This window comes from Meles meles, chromosome 5 (genome assembly GCF_922984935.1).
Source record: "Meles meles chromosome 5, mMelMel3.1 paternal haplotype, whole genome shotgun sequence".
Lineage (NCBI taxonomy): Eukaryota > Metazoa > Chordata > Mammalia > Carnivora > Mustelidae > Meles > Meles meles.
Genome location: NC_060070.1, coordinates 129,525,190 through 129,544,492, shown reverse-complemented (window position 1 = coordinate 129,544,492; position 19,303 = coordinate 129,525,190). Strand labels below are relative to the sequence as shown.

The following is a 19,303-nucleotide window of genomic DNA, read 5'->3' as shown; positions in this document are numbered from 1 at the left end:
TGCCCATGTAACAGTGAATGCATCAAAAAGCTTTCATTTTCCTGCAGGGTTATTTTCTCAGGTGACTGATTATCCTTGATGTTCTGCTCAGCAGCAGGGGAGGGTCTGCTTACTAAGTTTTGAAGCCAAGGTGAATACTTTTCCTTCCTGGATTTGGTCAGTTCGATCCTGTCCTGCCTTATTCTATGCCAGTTCCCATGGACCATGAAATTGGTTATGCTTTGTGAACATTCCTTTCATCAGCACGGAGACTTTAGGGAGTCTTCTCACTTAGGGCAAGAATTTGAGTGTGCACTGAAGATGAAAAAAATACATTTACTTCACAAAGGATTTCTAAAATTATCTTCTTTACTCAAGCAAGGAAATGTAGTTTTGATATTCTGAAAATTCCTCTTTTTGTATTTCTTTTATTTTATTGTATTTCTTTTATTCGTATCCCATTTTTTTTCTCTCCCTCACAATGAGCCCAAAGTTTCACAGTCATTATACATTGTTATCATTTTGTTTTTGTATTTCTAAGCATTAGGTTAAAATTACCAAAAGGTGTTCATCTTGGCGTCTCCACAGCAGTGATAATGACAAGCCCTCAGCTCGGGCTGTGCAGTTAGTATAGTCATATTCCATTGTGATGGTAAGAAAACAGATTTCTGTAGCAATCATAATCCCCAAATGCAGGGCCGAGGATATAACTTACCATCAGTTAAGTGATGCAAAGGATATGAGCATCAGTGACAGGGATATATTTCGGATGTTGCTGGGAGGGTGGGACTTTTCAGTGACCCAGCCTGATTAAAGAATATTGTCAATTATCATGTGGATTCACTTGTATGTGGAACATAAGGAATAGAGCAGAGGACCACAGGGGAAGGGAAGGTAAACTGAATGGGAAGAAATCAAAGAGGGAGATAAACCATGAGAGACTCTGGATTCTGGGAACCAAACTGAAGGTCACAGAAGGGAGTGGGGTGGAGGGATGTGGTAACCGGGTGATGGGTATTAAGGAGGGCATGTGTGGTGATGAGCACTGGGTGTTATATGCAACTAATGAATCATTGAACACTACATCAGAAACGAATGTTGTATTCTATGCTGGCTAATTGCACATAAAAAAAGTAAAAATAAATAATAAATAAATAAATACTCTAAAAAAAAAAGGGACATTGTCAGAATGAGGGTACCCATCCTGCAGGCACTTCTTTCCTTTACTATACACAGGTTCACCAAGCATATTAAGCATGTGGTTCTGGGGAAGCAAACGTGAAGAGAAGGGTCCATATCCCAGGTGGGGACAGGCATGTCAAGTGGCCATAGAATACCCAGAAGATGATCACTGCTTTGAGGGCGTCCAGAAGAGGCAGGAGCTGTTTGCCTTTCTGTTCTTTAAACATTTAAATCCACTTTAAGATGAGTTTTTAAGGTTGGTTTTTATTGAATGGAAAGGAGAGGGATGAGGCAAAGTCGTTCAACAGAACTAATTTTCCTTTTGGTTGTTCTACCACGTTGAGGAGAAACAGAGTTGTCGTGTAGTACTGGGACAGGCTTGTGGTCTTCGGTGGGAGTGAACTCCACACCAGGTAGGTGGACACATGCTTCCGGATGGATGTTGCCTTCCTGCATAGCTCTTGTTTCTATGGCAGCCAGTGAAACTGCCTGGAGACCAGAGTATAAGGTGCATATAATTGGTCTAAATGTCAAAATAGTCTTTAAGTAATGAATCTTGACCTCTTAAAAGCAGTTTGCAAGAAATGAGCTTATTGTTCAAATTATGTACTTGTCCTTGAACCTGCTGATTAGAATAATTCTTCTCTAAAGCACATATTTCAGAAAATCATAATGTAAGAAATGGTGTTATTTGAAAGAATGGTCCTCAAATTATTTTGATTTTTCACTGCTATCAGTAAAATGTATTTAAGTAAATCCCAATGTTTATTTAGTAATATGCACATTGATAAACAATACATGTATATTTATTTTTATAAATAAATTTAGCATATGACAGAAACTTATAAATTATATACCTGTCCAATTTTATTCATACATGTTTTAAAACATATATAAAATGTAAATTTTAAAAGAATAGAAAACAAATAGAAATGAGTTCTAACATGTCCTTTATACAACCTGAAAACTACTTTGGAAACATACTCACCACTCAGGACACCAGTCAAGAAAACTGTACGGAGTGGAGAGAACAGAACTTGTTTTAAATACTTGGGCACTTGGGTCTCCTTTCTTCTGTATGTCATACTAAATGCAGCAATGGATTATTGTAAAAGCAATGAATAATTGGTCATAAAAGGAATCCATACGCAAATATAGAAGTATTTATTAAGTGAAGGAATAATGAGTGAATTTGAATGCACTGAAGCCCTCACACTCATCTCAGTCATCAGTGCGATTTTAGCAAAGAACTTACTTTCTGACATGATTTTTATCTATTAACAGAAGGTGACAGTAATCCTTACAGGAACGTCATGCTTGACATGGTAAAATCGGTAGAAAATATGTTCATCTTTGGACAAGCTATATCTACAGACTTGTGCTTCCTATTTTATCATCTTCTTCAGATAACATGGAAACCCTCTTCATACTGAAGTTGCTGTTTGGAAGCAGGAAAGGAGAAATACAGCTTCTGTTTTTTGGAAACTCAGTTCCAAGTTCCTCTAGATGTCAGTATTACATAGAGAAATAAAAATACAATGGCCTGTGGCAATGAATAAAGACCTCCTTACATTATTTAAGTGGTAAAACATATGTGATATATAATTGACAAAGAAAAAAACCAGCCTCTTTTGGAAGCTGGTTTCTTATATTCTTCAGAATCGATAGCTTTTCCTGTTGGTCAACTCCTAAATCTTTGCCACCAGTACGTGGATGACCTTAGAGGCAAAGGCTCATCAATTTGGCACTCCATGGAGTCTTACCTCCAAATTCTCCATTTTACCTATTTTGATGAACTGAAATTGATTGATGCATACCTGTTTTCTTTATCAAGTCCACCTATGTTCACATTATCCAGAATAAATCCAGAAGCACAAAGCCTACCCACCAAGAATTTTCATTTCAAAAAAGAAACACTGAAAAACAAAATTGTACAGTATCTTAAACACAGTTTGTTAGACTATCTTATTTGGCTAATTTGACTTGTTTTCAAAGTTGGACTTGAATTCTCTCTCTTGCCTTTCTTCTATGTTAATTCTAATTGTTTGGTAAATATTTATTTCTTCACTCTACTAATGTGTTTCCACTTTATACCCTTCTCTCTCTCTCTCTTTTTTTTTAGATTCTTATTTATTTATTTGACAGAGTGAGAGAGAGAGATCACAAGTAGGCAAGGCAGCAAGCAGGCAGAGAGAGGGGGAAGCAGGCTCCCTGCTGAGCTTAGAGCCCAATGTGGGGCTCTATCTCAGGACCCTGAGATCATGACCTGAGCTGAAGGCAGTGGCTCAACCCACTGAGCCACCCAGGCACCCTTATACCCTTCTCTCTTAATCTTCCTTCTTATCTCCTGTGGTACTAGCTGTACGATAGATACTCAGTAAATACTAACAACACACCTTCCCTGTAATATATTTTTTTTCTGAGTGACAGTATAGTGTAGTAGTTAAGAGCACAAAATGAAGGAGCGAGCTGACTACTAATCCTGACTCGACCATTTCTGAACTGTATAATCCTTGGAAATTGCTTAATTTCATTATAAAATGTGGCTAATAATATCTATCCCAAAGGGTTGCTATGAGGATCAACTGACATGCTTAGAAATGTGCCTGGTATGTAGATAGTGCTTAGTGTATATTAGCCATCAGCAACATTGACATCATCACCACCATCACCCTCTTCATCATCTTCATCACCACCACCACCATCATCATCACCATCATCACCACCATCATCGCTATATCCTAGTCACTGGGCTAAGTGCCAGAGATTCAAAGATGAACCAGTCTTCCTGCCCATTTAAGCAAGGCCTACAGGCTAGTGGGAAATTAACGGGGAAAATGTTTAAAAGTGTTGTCGGTGATGCTGGGGTGGGTGGATATGCTGCGCACAGAGGGGAGAGCAGCTGGCTTTGCCTGAAGAACTTGAAGAATATTTGTCTTGTACTTTCACTAGAAGAGGAAGTTATAAACTCTGAGGATATAATCTCTAATTTTGGTTTTCCACAGATTTACTAAACCTACCTTTGTGTTTCAATGTCTCTACCTGAAAAATGGAAATGCTCTGAAGCTATGAGACTGCCCCTTGGATTATTTAAAAGTACATTAGCAGTCTGTCTTGATGCCCCCGAGCTGCACTTACATGGAGTTTCATGCTTGCAAGTCACCCTACGGCAGATTTTACTCTCTTTCCAAAGAAAAGAAACCAATTCCTTGGACATTCATACAATTTAATTAATTTATAGTGCACAAATTTGGAATTTATGATAACTTGGGTGGGTTGGGTTAATGTTTATATTTTATGTGGTATTTAAGAAAAGTTGGCTAAGCAAATTCAGAGAAGCCAGAACTATGAGAAGGATGTTTATCTGCCTAGGAAAAGGGTCATCTGTTCTAAGCCACGTGAAAGCTCATTTACAGAGGCTTACTTTAGTCTCCTACTTTTTTTTTTTTTTTTACAAAATCTTAGTCACATAGATCCTCTCATTTTTATCTGATTTATATGTGAACCATATCAAGACAATATAACCAGAGGTCAGGGGTGACGATATATTATCAATATCCTTTAATCCATTCATGAAGATGGACCTTCTTTTACAAACAATGCCAAAGTTTAACAGAATTTCTTTTAGAGTAATGAGTTCATTTGTTTTCAAATATTGTAGTCTATACAGTTTCATTAATTCAGACTGTCCTGCCCTCTAACTTACTATTAAGTCTAGTGTTTTTTTTTTCTTTCTTTTTTTGAATCATGCAATACAGTGGTTTTCTGTCTGGGATGGTTTTACCCCCAGAGGATGCTTAGCAATTTCTGGCGACATTTTGGATATCACAATTGGGAGGGAAGTTACCATTGTCTTCTGGTGGGTAGAAGACAAAGATGCTACAAAATGTTCTATAATGCTCATGACATTTTCCACAACAAAGAATTACCCACACCATGTGTCAGTAGTGCTGAGGTCAAGAAACACTGATGTAATTAATAAGTGACTTCAATTATTCAATTGTTTATCCACAGGCTAAGGAGAAGTCACGGTCACAGCTTGGCCTGAAGGAAACAGCCCCTGTCAAAGACAAAAGGACATCGGACCTCACAGGTAACATCTTTAGAAGACTAGAGATTTATGCATAAAGAAAGCTCTGGTATGAAAGTCCTGTTGTCATTGTTCTTATTCAGAAGGAATTACGTGTTCATGAAACCCTGTGTTGGGAGAAGCGCTGTTTGAATATCTTTATTTGATTGGCTTTGGGTCCTACTAGTTACAAACTAAAAACTCTTTGGGAACCCAAATGTCAGTCAATTGGTCATGTTCACATCTACTTTGCTTTTCCAAAGTGTATATCTTCTGATAAAGAGAAACCTGAATAGAAATGCCATTGTGTGAAGCCGAAATTATACTGATCACATGCGTCCTCCATTAAAATATTTTGTGGCTTTTAGAGAGATCTTCCCAGAAGACCCAGCCCTCCTCTGAGAAAGAAAAGGTTAATAAACTCAACAAGAAAAATTCTGAGAAGACCAATGCCTCTCTAGTTCAGAGAAGTTTTGCCACATTTCATACCGAAAGACCACAAGACAAGGTAGAAGATTTTGCTCTAAGAAGTTCCATAGAACCAAGAGAAAATAAAGACACAAGAGACATTTCAAGCACACAGAGACTGAACAGACAAGAAAACAGTAGTGCTGGAAATGATAAGCAAGTTGTTGTGGATAAAAATGAACGTCCAGCATTCAAAGGAGAGAAAAATGGGCTTCATTCTAAGGAAGATACTAGTGGAAGAGAAGTTGAGATGAAAGGAGGATCAGCAATTGCAAATGAAACAGTGTTGGACAAGTGTTCAGATAAAAAGCAGTGTGTTGATAAATATAACAGTGATCAAGTCTGTGAAAGGTAGGCTTTAAAGCATTGCTTGCCTACAATTGATGTCTTTGGTAGACCTATGTGCCATTGCAATTTAAGGCCATACCAAAAGGAGAACTGAAGTGAGTTTTTAAAGCAATGGTTTAGAGACTAGTTTCCCAGCTGGTGTGGGTTTTTCTTGGCCCGGTTTCTTGCCATTACTTTTTCTTCTTGCCTGTGGTATTTTCAGGCATTTTTACTGCTTTCTTCTACTAACTGATAGATAAAGATAATGATTTTTATCAATCAATATTTTTTAAAAGATTGAGTAAGACGTCCTTATTTTTAGCAATATAAAGCACATCCTTCCTAAGATCAAGAATTGAATAATGAGATCAGATTTATCCATAAGTTAAGAAACTAATTCTTAAAAAAAAAAAAAAAGAAAAGAAACTAATTCTTAACTTATGCCTGATAAATTGGCTATTTTCTGAGGATGTTTTAAGGATTGAGTAAGAAGTAGATTATCAAAGGACACTTCCTCAACTGCAAAGTTTCACATATAAATCCAGGTAATTATGTAGCCAATCACAATCAATTACTCTATATTGTGATGGGCCACAGAATCTATCTGGAACAGAGTATCCAAATACCTGTGTGTTTTTTAGGGAATTAAGATATAATTTTTATTTCATTTGTAAATAATGTATTTGAAACCTGATCATGGAGAAGCCTAATTTTTAAAGACTGAAACGTAAAAACTAATCTTTATTAAGAAAGTCCATCACTGCAAGGATGTGCTTAGTAAGGTAAGGAGCTGTTAAAAAACTGAAATTAGTTCAATTCTTTCATCGATAAAGGTTTGCTCTCCCTGCTGTTTATACTCAGAGAGATGATTACTTCCTTTAGTATACTTAATTTAGTAATCTTTCTCTTCTATAAGAAAAGGAAGTGAAAAAAATGAAGATCGAATTAGCTAGGTATCATAAAATGACTCCTTTGGTAAAGATTCCGTGGAATAACTTGGGGTCATAATGAGGTCATCAGGGGAGTCCCTGGGATCCAAGTCATCTACACCTGTTCTTGGGCTCCTTCGTTTGATGGGGAAGCATACTGCTCCATTTTATCCCAAATGCCGAACCAGCCCACTCTATCATGAAGCTTCACCAAACCACCGTGTTCAGCAAGCTTTAGCGCTAAGACCTTTGACCGGCTGAAAGTTATCTCCTTAAACGTTGAGAGCCGCAGCTGGATTTTATTTTCCAGGTGTATCAGCAATGTAAAAGCCATTTCCACATCCCGAATCCCGGAAAACTCAGCACTAGCACCCACTTTCCAGAACGCTGAGGAAGCAGAACCCACTGGCAGCAAGCGGAGGGTGATGGAGGAGTGCTTCACCAAAGAGGACAACAAAAAGTGCAGAATAGATGTAGCGAGCCCAGGTGAAGGACACGCATTTAGGATACGGGAAACTGGACAAGCCCACGGGGGCTTACAAGGCAACCCCCTGGAGTCCACTGGAACTAAGACCTCCAGACAGCAAGATCTGGTGGCCCCACTGGGTAGGAAATGGCTTTTGTTTCAGTCTTTTAGAGCTTCTTAACCTTTTCCAGCAAACATTTCCAACTGAATTCCACCTAGTCTAACAGCCTGAAGGAGACACAATGCCAACTGATGCCATTTGTGTATGTAATTGAATCACCCCCCCTTTTTTTTGTCTGAAGAGATGAATGCCACCAAGAGAATTCTTGCATGACTTCTTTCGTTTTCAGCATATTTATGGTGTGAGAGATGAATGGCTGTATCAAATCAGATTCCTGGAGACTTCTAGTATCTGAATTTTTAAAAATATTAGCACTTGGCAGAGTGCCTAGCACAAGATAAGTGCTCCAGAATTACACGTTGAATACATTTAAAGTTCTGAAACCAAATTTATTATCTACTCACCTCCCCTTGTATCCTTGTATGCATGTAAGAAGCTGAATGCAATAGATGCTTAAATATGGTATAAATGGGGAAATGAATAGGCTTGCAGAAAGAAAACCATGGAAAAATTAAAAGAATGCTGGAAGGATATCACTGAGTTTGTGCTTTAGAACTGATCATGACGTGGACTAGAGTTAGAACACTTAGACTTGAGGGTGGGAAGTAGAGAAATTTGAGAGCTGTAGAATATGTACTTAGCCAGTTTTATTGGTGGTTTTATTTCCAGACAGGAAAAATTCATCTTTGTGCCTTAAAAGTATCTTAAATAAAGTCTAAAATATTTTGTAAAGTAATATAGAATAATAGCCAACATTTCAATGACATGAAGAATCTCTTCATCTTTCTTTCTTTGTTTTAATTAAAATAATGGACCTTATCAGTGTTTTTTTTTTTAATGGATCAAACACTTTCTTATTTTGAACTTAAATGGTTTTGGGCTTAGGAGAATTATCTGTATGGACTGTACTGGGCTTGGAGCTTTTCAACTACTGTGGCATTTCTAAAAGTTGTTCTGAAGATGGTACAAACCATAGTTTTGTGGTCCTGACCTTCTTTCTGAAAGATGTCAGGTGTCACCTTTATATATTACAGACCATAATATGCAATAAAAACATACATTCCCCGGATCACTAGCCATAAAATAGATGGCCCATTTTATTTTATTCTCGGGCCCAGTTTTGGTGCCAGAAAGTGGTCTGTTTAACAAATGGCCCTTCTCTTCCTCTCACCATCTAGATGATGTCCCGGCTCCTCCCGCCCCATTTCATCACCGTATCGTGACAGCCAAACAAGCAGCCATCAACAGTTTTTATACTGTGAGCAGAACGGAAATATTAGGAGGGTAAGTAATGCTCAATTTGAACACGCTTTCAACAAAGGAAGAGAGTTTTCAAAGAGGCAGATCCTGAGGATCGCATAAATGTTTGCCAGCCTTGACCCGAGAACCAGAAACATCATAAAGAAGCATTTTAAGAGACTGCGAGCATTTCTGAAAATCATCACTGATGTCAGAAACGTTGATGTGGTGACTGTGACTGAAGTCCACATTTACTATCTGCTTTACTTCCCATGTTGTAATGTCTGAAAGTAGGAGAAGCCCCAGTGAGTCACCAGGAGGATCAGAAGCCGTCCAAAACTTGAAAATGGAGATACAAAATGTAGAAATGAGTGAACACTATGTATTTATTGTGGCATGTGTTCAATCTTTTTTTTTTTACCATTGTTGTTGATTTTCCATTTATGTTGTTACTGTATTAATTGCTATTATGTGTTTTGAGTGATTGCTTCTGTCACTGAAGAATTTTTTTAAAGGATGTCTAAATGTACACTGTCCCCTTGAAGGAGGAAAAGTACAGTCCATCAGACCAAATTTATTACTGGGGGATGTTCCTTCTTCTTCTACATAGTCACAATCCTCCTTTATATCTTGTAATTTAATGTCTAAATTATAAAGTTTACTACTGTCAGCATATCTATGTGAAATAGCAAAAGGAAGCAGAATGTTTATACTGCTATAACACAAAGTTACTTACCAACACATAGAAAATGTGCATAAAAACTACAGGGCATGTTTCTGCATTTGGTCATTAGGGGTGTGGTCCCTATTGTGAAGTCCCTTCTTCCTCTTCCTGCTCCATATTTCTTTTGTCCTCCACCACGGGGAACCACCTGAATGCTTTACTCCTCAGCCTGCTGATTATAGAGAACTGCCCTTGAGACTATGAGGAAGGGCAGACAGACAAATGGAAACTCTGAAATGTGAATAGGTGCCATGGGAGTCTCTAGTATTACTGCACGTAGTAGCCCATTTGGGTCATGAGGGACTTCAGTGGTAACCCAGCAATTGTCTCGGAAGGAGAATAGTTATTTGCTGAAGACGCTTTGAGACAATTCCAAGGACATTTTCTTTCTTTCTTTTTTCTTTCTTTCTTTCTTTCTTCTTCTTCTTCTTCTTTTTTTTTTAAGATTTATTTATTTTAGAGAGAGAGAGTGAGGGAGGGAGAGTGAGCACAAGCAGGGGGAGGGGAAGAGGGAGAGGGAGAAGCAGGCTCCCTGATGTGCAGTGTACCTGAGGAGAGGCTCCATCTCAGGACCCTGAGATCATGATCTGAGCTGAAATCAAGAGGGAGATGCTTCACCCACTGAGCCATCCAGGCATGCCCAGGGCATTATCTTCACCAGTTCACCAGTAGTCACAGGTGAGGTTCCTGGGATGTGTTCATGTGGTCCAGTAAAGAGACTAGATCTGGAATGGTAGTTGGAGTTCAGGTCCTCCTTTGGCTTATGTTTACAGGAATGTCATTCTCTGAGACCCATCTGTTTTTGCACAGATGTATCTGAATTGAGTGGGACATAGTGGTGGTCACCACCCTGCCTCTGTCAGTTGTTGCCACCGTCCTCACCTCTGCAGTCCTCCAGGAATGTGGTGGGCCTTCGGGTCACAGTGTTTCTCAGGAAGCTTCCCCTTCGTCCCACACCATGATAGCCATGTTACATAAGCAGGCACCTGTGTTCCATTTTACTAAATCAGGAATCAAAGCAAGAAGTCATGTTTTAAAATTGTTCAAGAGTGTGCATTTCGATATGTGATTACACGTGTAAGAAGCTGTCCTTCAAAGTATATATAAATTTATATCCAAGCTAAATTGTCAAAAAACCTCATGGGTGATTATGTGATATGTATTTTTATTATGTGTATCTATGTGCAATATTGCTATTACTTTATTTGTATGCAGTTTTATATGGCTGACCTACACCCTGTATTGTTCATATGCTTACAAAGCCTAGCTTATTCCACTCATATGTATTTAGAAAGCTTTTATTTTTTTCTATAACAAGTTCTCAAATTTTAGGCTGCATGTGAATCACCTAAGGAGCTCTGAAAATGTAGATTCTGGGGCTTCGCCCTGGATTCTTGCCTTAGTAGGTCTGGGGTAGGGCCGGGAAACCCCTCAGCCTGTGACAGAGAGATCGTACTTTAATATTATTTTAGAAGCTTATTGGCTATAGTAGATACACTTAATAGGTTTGCTCACTCAAACCCCAAAAGAGAAATGCTCCGACAGCTGCGTCTTCCACTGGGCCCCACCTCACGCTGCACCACGTCCTCTTCTTCCGCAGGGGGCGTTTTGGCCAGGTTCACAAGTGTGAAGAGAAAGCAACAGGTCTGAAGCTGGCGGCCAAGATCATCAAGACCAGAAGCACGAAGGATAAGGTAAAGACCGTGCAACGTGGATCTCTCCTTGTCATCCTCATCTTCACTTCACTAAAGCATCTGTCCTTCTTCTCAGGATGAAGTGAAGAATGAGATCAACATCATGAACCAGCTGGATCATGTGAACCTCATTCAGCTCTATGATGCCTTCGAGTCAAAGAATGACATCATCCTGGTCATGGAGTAGTACGTGTTCTGCCCGCCCCCATCCCCTCCCCTACACAGCTACGTGCAGCCCCCATGACTATGCAGCCATAGCTCTGTCTTGCTTTGGAAGTTGCTAGATCTGTGCTTAGTGCACTTCTGATTCCGACTGGCGTGTACGAGACAACTGCATCGGTTTCAGAAGGAAAATTACCTAGGAATCCACATCTCCATGTGTGACTTTACTGAGAAGTAGAATAACCTCATAGACATAGCTTTAGATCTAAGCTATAAAACTGTCAAATAGCCAGCCTAAAGGTTATTATGCTTAACTTGAAGGGAAGTGATTTTGAACTACATTTTATTTTCAACCTAGTCATTAATACAAAGTTCACATCAAATTCTTAGTAATTGGGACTAAGAGAATTGCAACTAAGTTTCATTTTTATGAAAATTTAGTAAGCAGGTAGAAAGTGAGTAGTTCTCAGTAACGCTGATTCACTATTGTGATTCAGTTCATTCTTTCCTCTGCTTGGGGTTTTGTTTATCATTGCGCAATAGGAATTTTGGGTAATAAAATGTCTAGCATCAGAATCACACAGGAATGGGTTAAAGCCTTTGCCTTTGGCTTAGGTCATGATCCCAGTGTGCTGGGATCAAGCCCTGTAACAGGCTCTCTGCTCAGCTGGGAACATGCTTCCTCCTCCTCTCTCTCTCTGCCTCTGCCTACTTGTGATCTCTCTCTGTCAAATAAATAAATAAAATCTTAAAAAAAAAAAAGCACATAGGAGCTCTTTAACACTGAAAGTCTGAGGAGACCCCATTTGACCTTTGCTTGGTATTTGGGATTCCTCTCCCTGCCTTTGTAAGGTCTTCTTTATCTTTTGTATATATTAGGAAATGGCAGATGTGGACTCACTTCAGAGCTGCAGTCACTGGATGATGGGGACCTTGAGGTTTTCCCGTAGTGAAATTGATGGTAGCATTAAAGGGCCTCAGCTAAGCATCATCTATCTGAGATAGCGACAGAGGTAGAGAAGTCACACACACCTGCTGGAGCAGTTAGAGGAGCTTAAACACCCAGATGCTATGCCAAGAAATAGTTGTGTTCAGGAAGGAGTCATACTCAGGACTTCACACCTCTTCCTTCTGCAGTGTGGATGGAGGGGAGCTGTTTGATCGCATCATCGATGACAACTACAATCTGACCGAGTTTGACACCATCCTGTTCGTCAAGCAGATCTGTGAGGGCATAAGACACATGCACCAGATGTACATTCTCCACTTGGATCTGAAGGTAAAGCATGCTGTTTGGTATGAAGCCCCTTCCACTCTCCCCTCCTATAGATCAGTGGTCCCATTAGATACTACTTGCCAGCTTGGGAAATTTATGCTGTCATGAGGTACATATTCGGGAATTAAAGAAAACCTGGATTCTTAGCATCCTCTTCCTAATCCCAGGTTTCATCACCCCCTAATATTTGCCCATCTCTATCTTCAGGGACTTCTATTCAGATTCTTGTAACTTCCCTGTGAAAGAAATCCATGTGGGAGATCCTTTCCATAAAGTTTAGGATTAAAACCACCACCACCACTACCAGCACCATGGGGGTCATTGCTGTGTCCCTCTCATTTTTAGAATAAGTAGGTAGGAGGATTTTAGCTAACTCAGAATTTCCTAGGTAGCCAAGCTTTCCTGCTCTCCAAGCATCCTTAGCGGTCTCAAACTCTTTTAGGAGGCACTGGACTTTAGCGATTTGTTTTTCCGTGGTCATGCTAGAGCAGTGAGTAGAGACCTATGGCAGAATGGGGTATAGGACAGCCAGAAGGGCAGTGCTAAAATGCTGAGGAGCCGGGAAGAGTGGTGGGAGTGGGGCTGGCACCACATTGGACATGGTGGAGAACCTATGTAAGCAGCAGGGAGCCAAGCCACCTGCCTAATTTAATAGCCCTTCCCTTTTGATCTCTCTCCCATTATGAAGTGCCTAGAATTGGACTATAAATTGTTAGAACTAAGGAAAGACTCAGGCTCAGTAACTCTGATCAGCTCTAACATCGGGGTTAAATATCATAAATTGCCTCTGCTTGTGTGGCACAATCATTTTCTCATTTCCCTGTTTGCACAGCATGACCGTGAGATAGAATATATATTCTCTAAAACATACCATCTATTGCAAGTCATAGGGAATTGTAGAGCTAAATAAATTTAACTTCCTTAAATTGGTGTCCATGGTCTACTCTTCTTGTAACTTAGCTTCCCTCACTGTTTTGATTTATGTGTGCTACCTCTCCCATTCACAGGGCAGGAGGAAGTGGTATATGAAAGACAAAGTCAGAGGTTGAAAATCATTAGCAAAGCCCTGGCTTCAAACTGAGTTTGATAATGTGTGTTTCCATGGAGCATTTTCCTTGAGTGTAGATACTCTGCAGATATCCCTAAAGGGATTTGATTGGCAACTATAACTAGGACCTGACCTATCATAAGGCAAAAAGCTCAGTATGTGGCTTCATAACATTGATTGAGGGCTTGCAATAGGCAATTTTAGTTATGGCTTGAAGGCAAAGATAACAGTAAAGGCGACAGCTGGATGGGTCATTAAGGACCACTCATCTCTTACAGAAATCTTCTTGGAAGAAAAAGAGCCAAAAATATTAAGAGTGCTTGTCATCATTGGAGGGGAGATTATAGGTGACTTAAAAATGAAAAATGGTCTCCTTTATATTTTTCTGTGTTTTGCAAATCGTATTCAATGAACATGCTTTTCTTTTATAGTTAGAAAAAAAATTAACTTTTTGAAGTGCCTTCAAAGCTGTAAACACGTTTTTATATCATAGTATTCTTTGACAATTGGGCAACTTTATTCATATTGATCAGTTATTTAAGCATGAAACCAAGTGTTCTTATCAAGTGTCCACTTCTTCATAAATAGCTTTTATTCATAGACACCAATTTCAGAGATATTTTAGAAAAGGGCTTCCAAAGACATTATGTCAACTAAATGGTCCACTGAATGTTGATAAGGAGACACTACATCATTTCATCAAGTGCTTCTTAGTTTCTGATCTCATTTGAACCTCCTTTCCACCCAGACAGGAAGAGGGGGGATAGCTGTGATCCCACCTAAAGGATGGGACATGGGATCCTGGGGATTCAGCAACTTGGCTAATGTGCCCCACTTCTTAGGGGTGAGTTGGGACTAGAACTTGAGAGTTCCAAGCAATTCTTTGATAATTTTCTTTTTTATGGATGACCTAGACTTTAAATCAAATTCCCTATTTTTATCAGACCTCGGTTTTTCTGACCTGACAAATACAAGCATCCTTATAAGACACTCCATAAACACTGAGTTGCAATTCTAATATCCACGTTTTCTCCCTCTTCACCCCCCTGGACTGTCACCTTGACAGAGAGCAAAGACTTAACCAGAGTCAAACTCAAGAGAACACTTAGTCAAGGGTTTGGGCACTGAGAACAAACTCAGCAAAACTTTGAATTGCTGAGAATGAAGAATGAATAAGGGGGAAGTCTTCCTTTTACACACGACTTTCCCATAGACTAAGCGCAAAGGGAAAATCTGGAGGTCAGGAGCGTTCATGTTATATTGCATACTCAGTGTGGTTGTTTAAATGAATCAGGCTATTTCTCCTGGAACTCACAAATCTTTGGGAAAGATATTCCTCCAAGAAGGGGAAATTAGTACTTAATAATTTTAGAGGGGCAGAGTCAAGTCCGAGACAGCCTCCACCAGTCCATTTGGAAGGTACTGAAGCAGGCTCCTTGTCTTTCTTCCCTCAAAGAGGCCTCTGCTTGAACTCACACATTATGGTAAACTGCAGAACCAGGGAGAGAGACAGGCAGGGTAATGCAAGGTTGGCAGGGTACCCACAACCTCATCCACCACAAAATTAAAGGAGAAAATACCCACACAGACAAGCCAGACCCAAAGTGAAAGGCCTGATATGTTTTTCCTGAGCATTGCTGTATTTTTAGTTGTGGTTCAAGGACAATTTGAGTGAATGATGGTTGTTTTCATTGCTAATGTGTCTCTTTCTCCTGGCAGCCTGAGAATATCCTGTGTGTGAATCGGGATGCTAAACAAATAAAAATTATTGATTTTGGATTGGCCAGAAGGTATGTGTATTTGGACATAGGTGTATGAATGGAGGTAGTGAGCATGTTGGTGCTCTTTCTTTGCAAAGATAAATCTGATACACTTCTTGGTTTTAGACTCTCATTTAGAATTAACTTGACAAAAATTATATCCCAGCCTTACCTTGCTGACTTTGGAATTGGAATGTTTAGAGGTTTCTACAGTGTATCCAAGAAAAAAAAATAAGAAAACTTAAAGTCTTACACAGTGAAAGTCATTAAATTTGAAGACGTTAATTTAGAATTTGTAAGTTTGTCTTAGTCTTTTTATTTGTTCCGTCTGTAAAGAGAAGATTTACTTTAAAAAAATGAATAAACGAGATTGCAAAGGGTTCTGGTTCCTATAAGCTTCTTAAGTGAACAGAGTTTATATGTGGACTTCAGTCCATTAATGGTGAATATAAAACGATGCAAATAATTGCTTTCATTTACTCATTAAGATGGGCATACTCAAGCCATCAGCATGTCAAGGATTGTATCAGTTTTCCTTTCATTGTGTTCTAGATTTCAGGTGTTCTAACTATTTTCATAAGCTTTCCCCACCACTGTTTCAGATTATTAAGGTTTTCCAGTATGAATTACGACTCTTAAACTCCTGGAACTTTTTAAAACAAGTTTTTAACACTATTTCCTAAATACACGATTTCCTTTAAAGCCTGTGTATTTAAAGTTTGCTGCGTGGCTGAAGTTATTTTGTCTTTTTTTTTTTTTTTCGTTTCTTTTTTTTTTTTTCCATTTTATTTATTTTTTCAGCGTAACAGTATTCATTCTTTTTGCACAACACCCAGTGCTCCATGCAAAACGTGCCCTCCCCATTACCCACCACCTGTTCCCCCAACCTCCCACCCCTGACCCTTCAAAACCCTCAGGTTGTTTTTCAGAGTCCATAGTCTCTTATGGTTCGCCTCCCCTCCCCAATGTCCATAGCCCGCTCCCCCTCTCCCAATCCCACCTCCCCCCAGCAACCCCCAGTTTGTTTTGTGAGATTAAGAGCCATATATTTTGTCTTATAGACAGCATCTTTTTAGTTTCTATGACTGTTGCTGTTTGATTGACCCTCTCCATCCCTCCACTTTGTCTCCCAAATTCCAGGTACAAACCCAGAGAGAAGCTGAAGGTGAACTTTGGAACTCCAGAATTTCTTGCCCCTGAAGTTGTGAACTATGATTTTGTTTCCTTTCCCACTGACATGTGGAGTGTGGGCGTCATTGCCTATATGCTGTAAGCAGGTCTCCAGTCTCTCTGACACTTACACACAGGCATCATGGCCCAATTTAGGTCTTTTAACAGATAAATAACACCATGCCATGTTGAGTCACTTTCTGGACTCTGAGAATTCTGTGGGTGAAAGGAGTAAATTCTTTCCCTGTGCATCACCTGAAAAAGTAAATGTATGTCTACTTGTAATTGTGTTAACTCTCAGGACAATACCTCATGTTCTAAAAGTAATTAAAAAGCAACTTGGGTCCTGATCTCCTAAATGATGAAGGCTAACCTTACCCCTCAGGAGTGACCCTTTGGCGTTTGCCATCTGAGTGTGTGGCAGACTTCGGCAGCTGTAAAGGCTTTAAATAGCAAGTTGTTTTCTCCTTAGATATTTCGTATTTCAGAGTGGCTGCTGACTCCATGACTGCAGGTGTTTCTTTAGGGGCCAGGGTGAGGGAGCGAAGCATTTTCCTGATTGCAAAAATATATGATAAAATTATGCTTAATTATTAGGTTATTTGCCTTCTCTCAATTTTAAACAACAGAGCCAAGAAAAAAAGCAACCTTTCTTTAAAGGGTTTGAAGCTATTTAAACAATACTCACTCTGGCTCTTATGTCTTACAGACTGAGTGGTTTGTCTCCCTTCCTGGGTGACAATGATGCTGAGACCCTGAGCAACATCCTGGCCTGCAGGTGGGACTTAGAGGATGAAGAATTTCAGGACATCTCAGAGGAGGCCAGGGAGTTTATCTCCAAGCTTCTGATTAAGGAGAAGAGGTAACCCAAGTTGGTTCTGGGCTCTAGAAGAAGGAGGGAGAATAGGGAAGCATAGGCTACCATAATACATGGAAATGACTCCCAAATTCTTTTTGCGACATCTTCAATGCCTGAGAAGAGTTGTAAATGGAAGGAGTTTGATGCTCTTGACCTTGCTTACTGAGATCAGGGACTGGTTTGGTCACAAGGCTTGAAAGGGGCTACAAAAACTTCCCTGCTTCTGCCTTTTGCAATAAGACTCTAGCAATTAGGGGCTCTTGCTGGGCCTCAAAATGAAGGGTTTGGGATAAGTTATTTCCATAACCCCTTTCACATCTACAAAGCACATATCCGGCTCTGTGTAGCTCAACACTTAACTATCATTTCATTTCAGAGCCTGCTGTGGGCCAGACTGTGCCAAGTGCTTTATAGGCTTGTCTTTGAACCCCTATCCGTCTCCAGGAGGTGGGAATTATCATTACTGTTTTATTAATGAGACTCTAAATAGTTTGCCCAAGAGCATATGGCTAGTCAGTGGCAGAACTGAGCATCTAAAATTCAACCTTCCCCTAAGGCTGCCCACTTATTACATATTATGTGGTGTTCTATTTTCCGTCATGCTAAAACCACGTTAATTGAAAATTCAGCAGATGGAGGTGCCTGGGTGGCTCAGTCTGGTAAGCGTCTGCCTTCAGCTCGGGTCGTGATCTCGGGGTCCTGGGATCAGCCCTGCATGGAGCTCCCATCTCAGTGAGGAGTCTGCTTCTCCCTCTACCCTTTTCCCCTGCTGAGCTCTCTCTCTCTCAAATAAATAAATAAAACCTTAAAGAATTCAGCTAATGGAGAAGAGTGACCTTGAAACATAGGGGCTTGCATTTTAGAATTACAGGCAGGGGAAGGATATTGTGATTTAGTCAAAAACACTGTTTCAGGTGGTTTTATATTTAAAATGTAAAATGGTAAACAGTGTTTAAGATTTTCAAGGCCAACCATACCGGCTTCACTGTTTTATTATCTTTATGGCTTTTAAGTTATTAATAAACATGACCTTGAACAGATAGGAGGGTGTATTTGGGGGGAGGGGATTAAAGAAGCAACATGGGTCTGGAGCTATACCTGCACCAAGGAGGTGTTTTATCAACAATCTGCCAGGAAATGGGTCTGGGGCATTGAGAACACATGTGTAAAGTCTGACCCTGTCTATAGGTAACCCATGATCCAAGAGAAGAGATAGGTATTTTTTTTTAAAGGATAGAATACAATGCAGTTAATGCAAAGGTAGTCTATTGAAAAGGGTCAGTCAGGACTGCGTCCTAGAGGGTAAGGAGGACTTAGCCAGGCAGGGGGTGTCAGTGTGGGGAGGGGGCACTGTACAGACATGGGTTTTATCTTTCATGGAAAGGCACAACACCTGACATTGCCATTATTATTATTAATAATATTTGTACATCACTGAACAATAGGCAGTGAACAGATGGAAAATGTCAGCTCTATCAAATCTTTGGTGGGAGAGATCTATATTTACTGAGAATCTATTGGACAGATACGCTTTGATGTGTTATCTGATTTAATGCTCCGGATTAAATGAAGAAACGGAGGCCGATTGCAGTCAAGCGGTCACATGGCTAGCCCAGGGCAGAGTCATAGCCACGCTTCGTGGCCTCCAGTTCCATGTCATGCCTGCTCCTTTGGTCTGAGCGATTCACTAATACCTTAGGAGGGAGAACTACACATTTAGGCAGAATGACAACTGGGCGAGTGTTCAAATCAATAGTTGGATGAAACTATGGTCAAAACCTGATACCACTATCATAGAATAAATTTCTGGGTGCAAAAATAAACTTGAAA

At 39.8% G+C, this 19,303-nt stretch overlaps 1 protein-coding gene across 1 annotated transcript in view; it reads left to right on the top strand.

The window, feature by feature from the left end:
• MYLK4 (myosin light chain kinase family member 4) overlaps window positions 1-19,303 on the top strand; it is a 112,645-nt gene that overhangs the window by 84,314 nt on the left and 9,028 nt on the right. Inside the window, exons 3-10 of the mRNA XM_046005792.1 lie at window positions 5,176-5,254; window positions 8,720-8,825; window positions 11,105-11,198; window positions 11,275-11,384; window positions 12,498-12,639; window positions 15,404-15,474; window positions 16,585-16,713; window positions 17,324-17,476. Of these exons, the coding sequence (XP_045861748.1) occupies window positions 5,176-5,254; window positions 8,720-8,825; window positions 11,105-11,198; window positions 11,275-11,384; window positions 12,498-12,639; window positions 15,404-15,474; window positions 16,585-16,713; window positions 17,324-17,476 (884 nt within the window). The remainder of the gene's footprint in view (window positions 1-5,175; window positions 5,255-8,719; window positions 8,826-11,104; window positions 11,199-11,274; window positions 11,385-12,497; window positions 12,640-15,403; window positions 15,475-16,584; window positions 16,714-17,323; window positions 17,477-19,303) is intronic.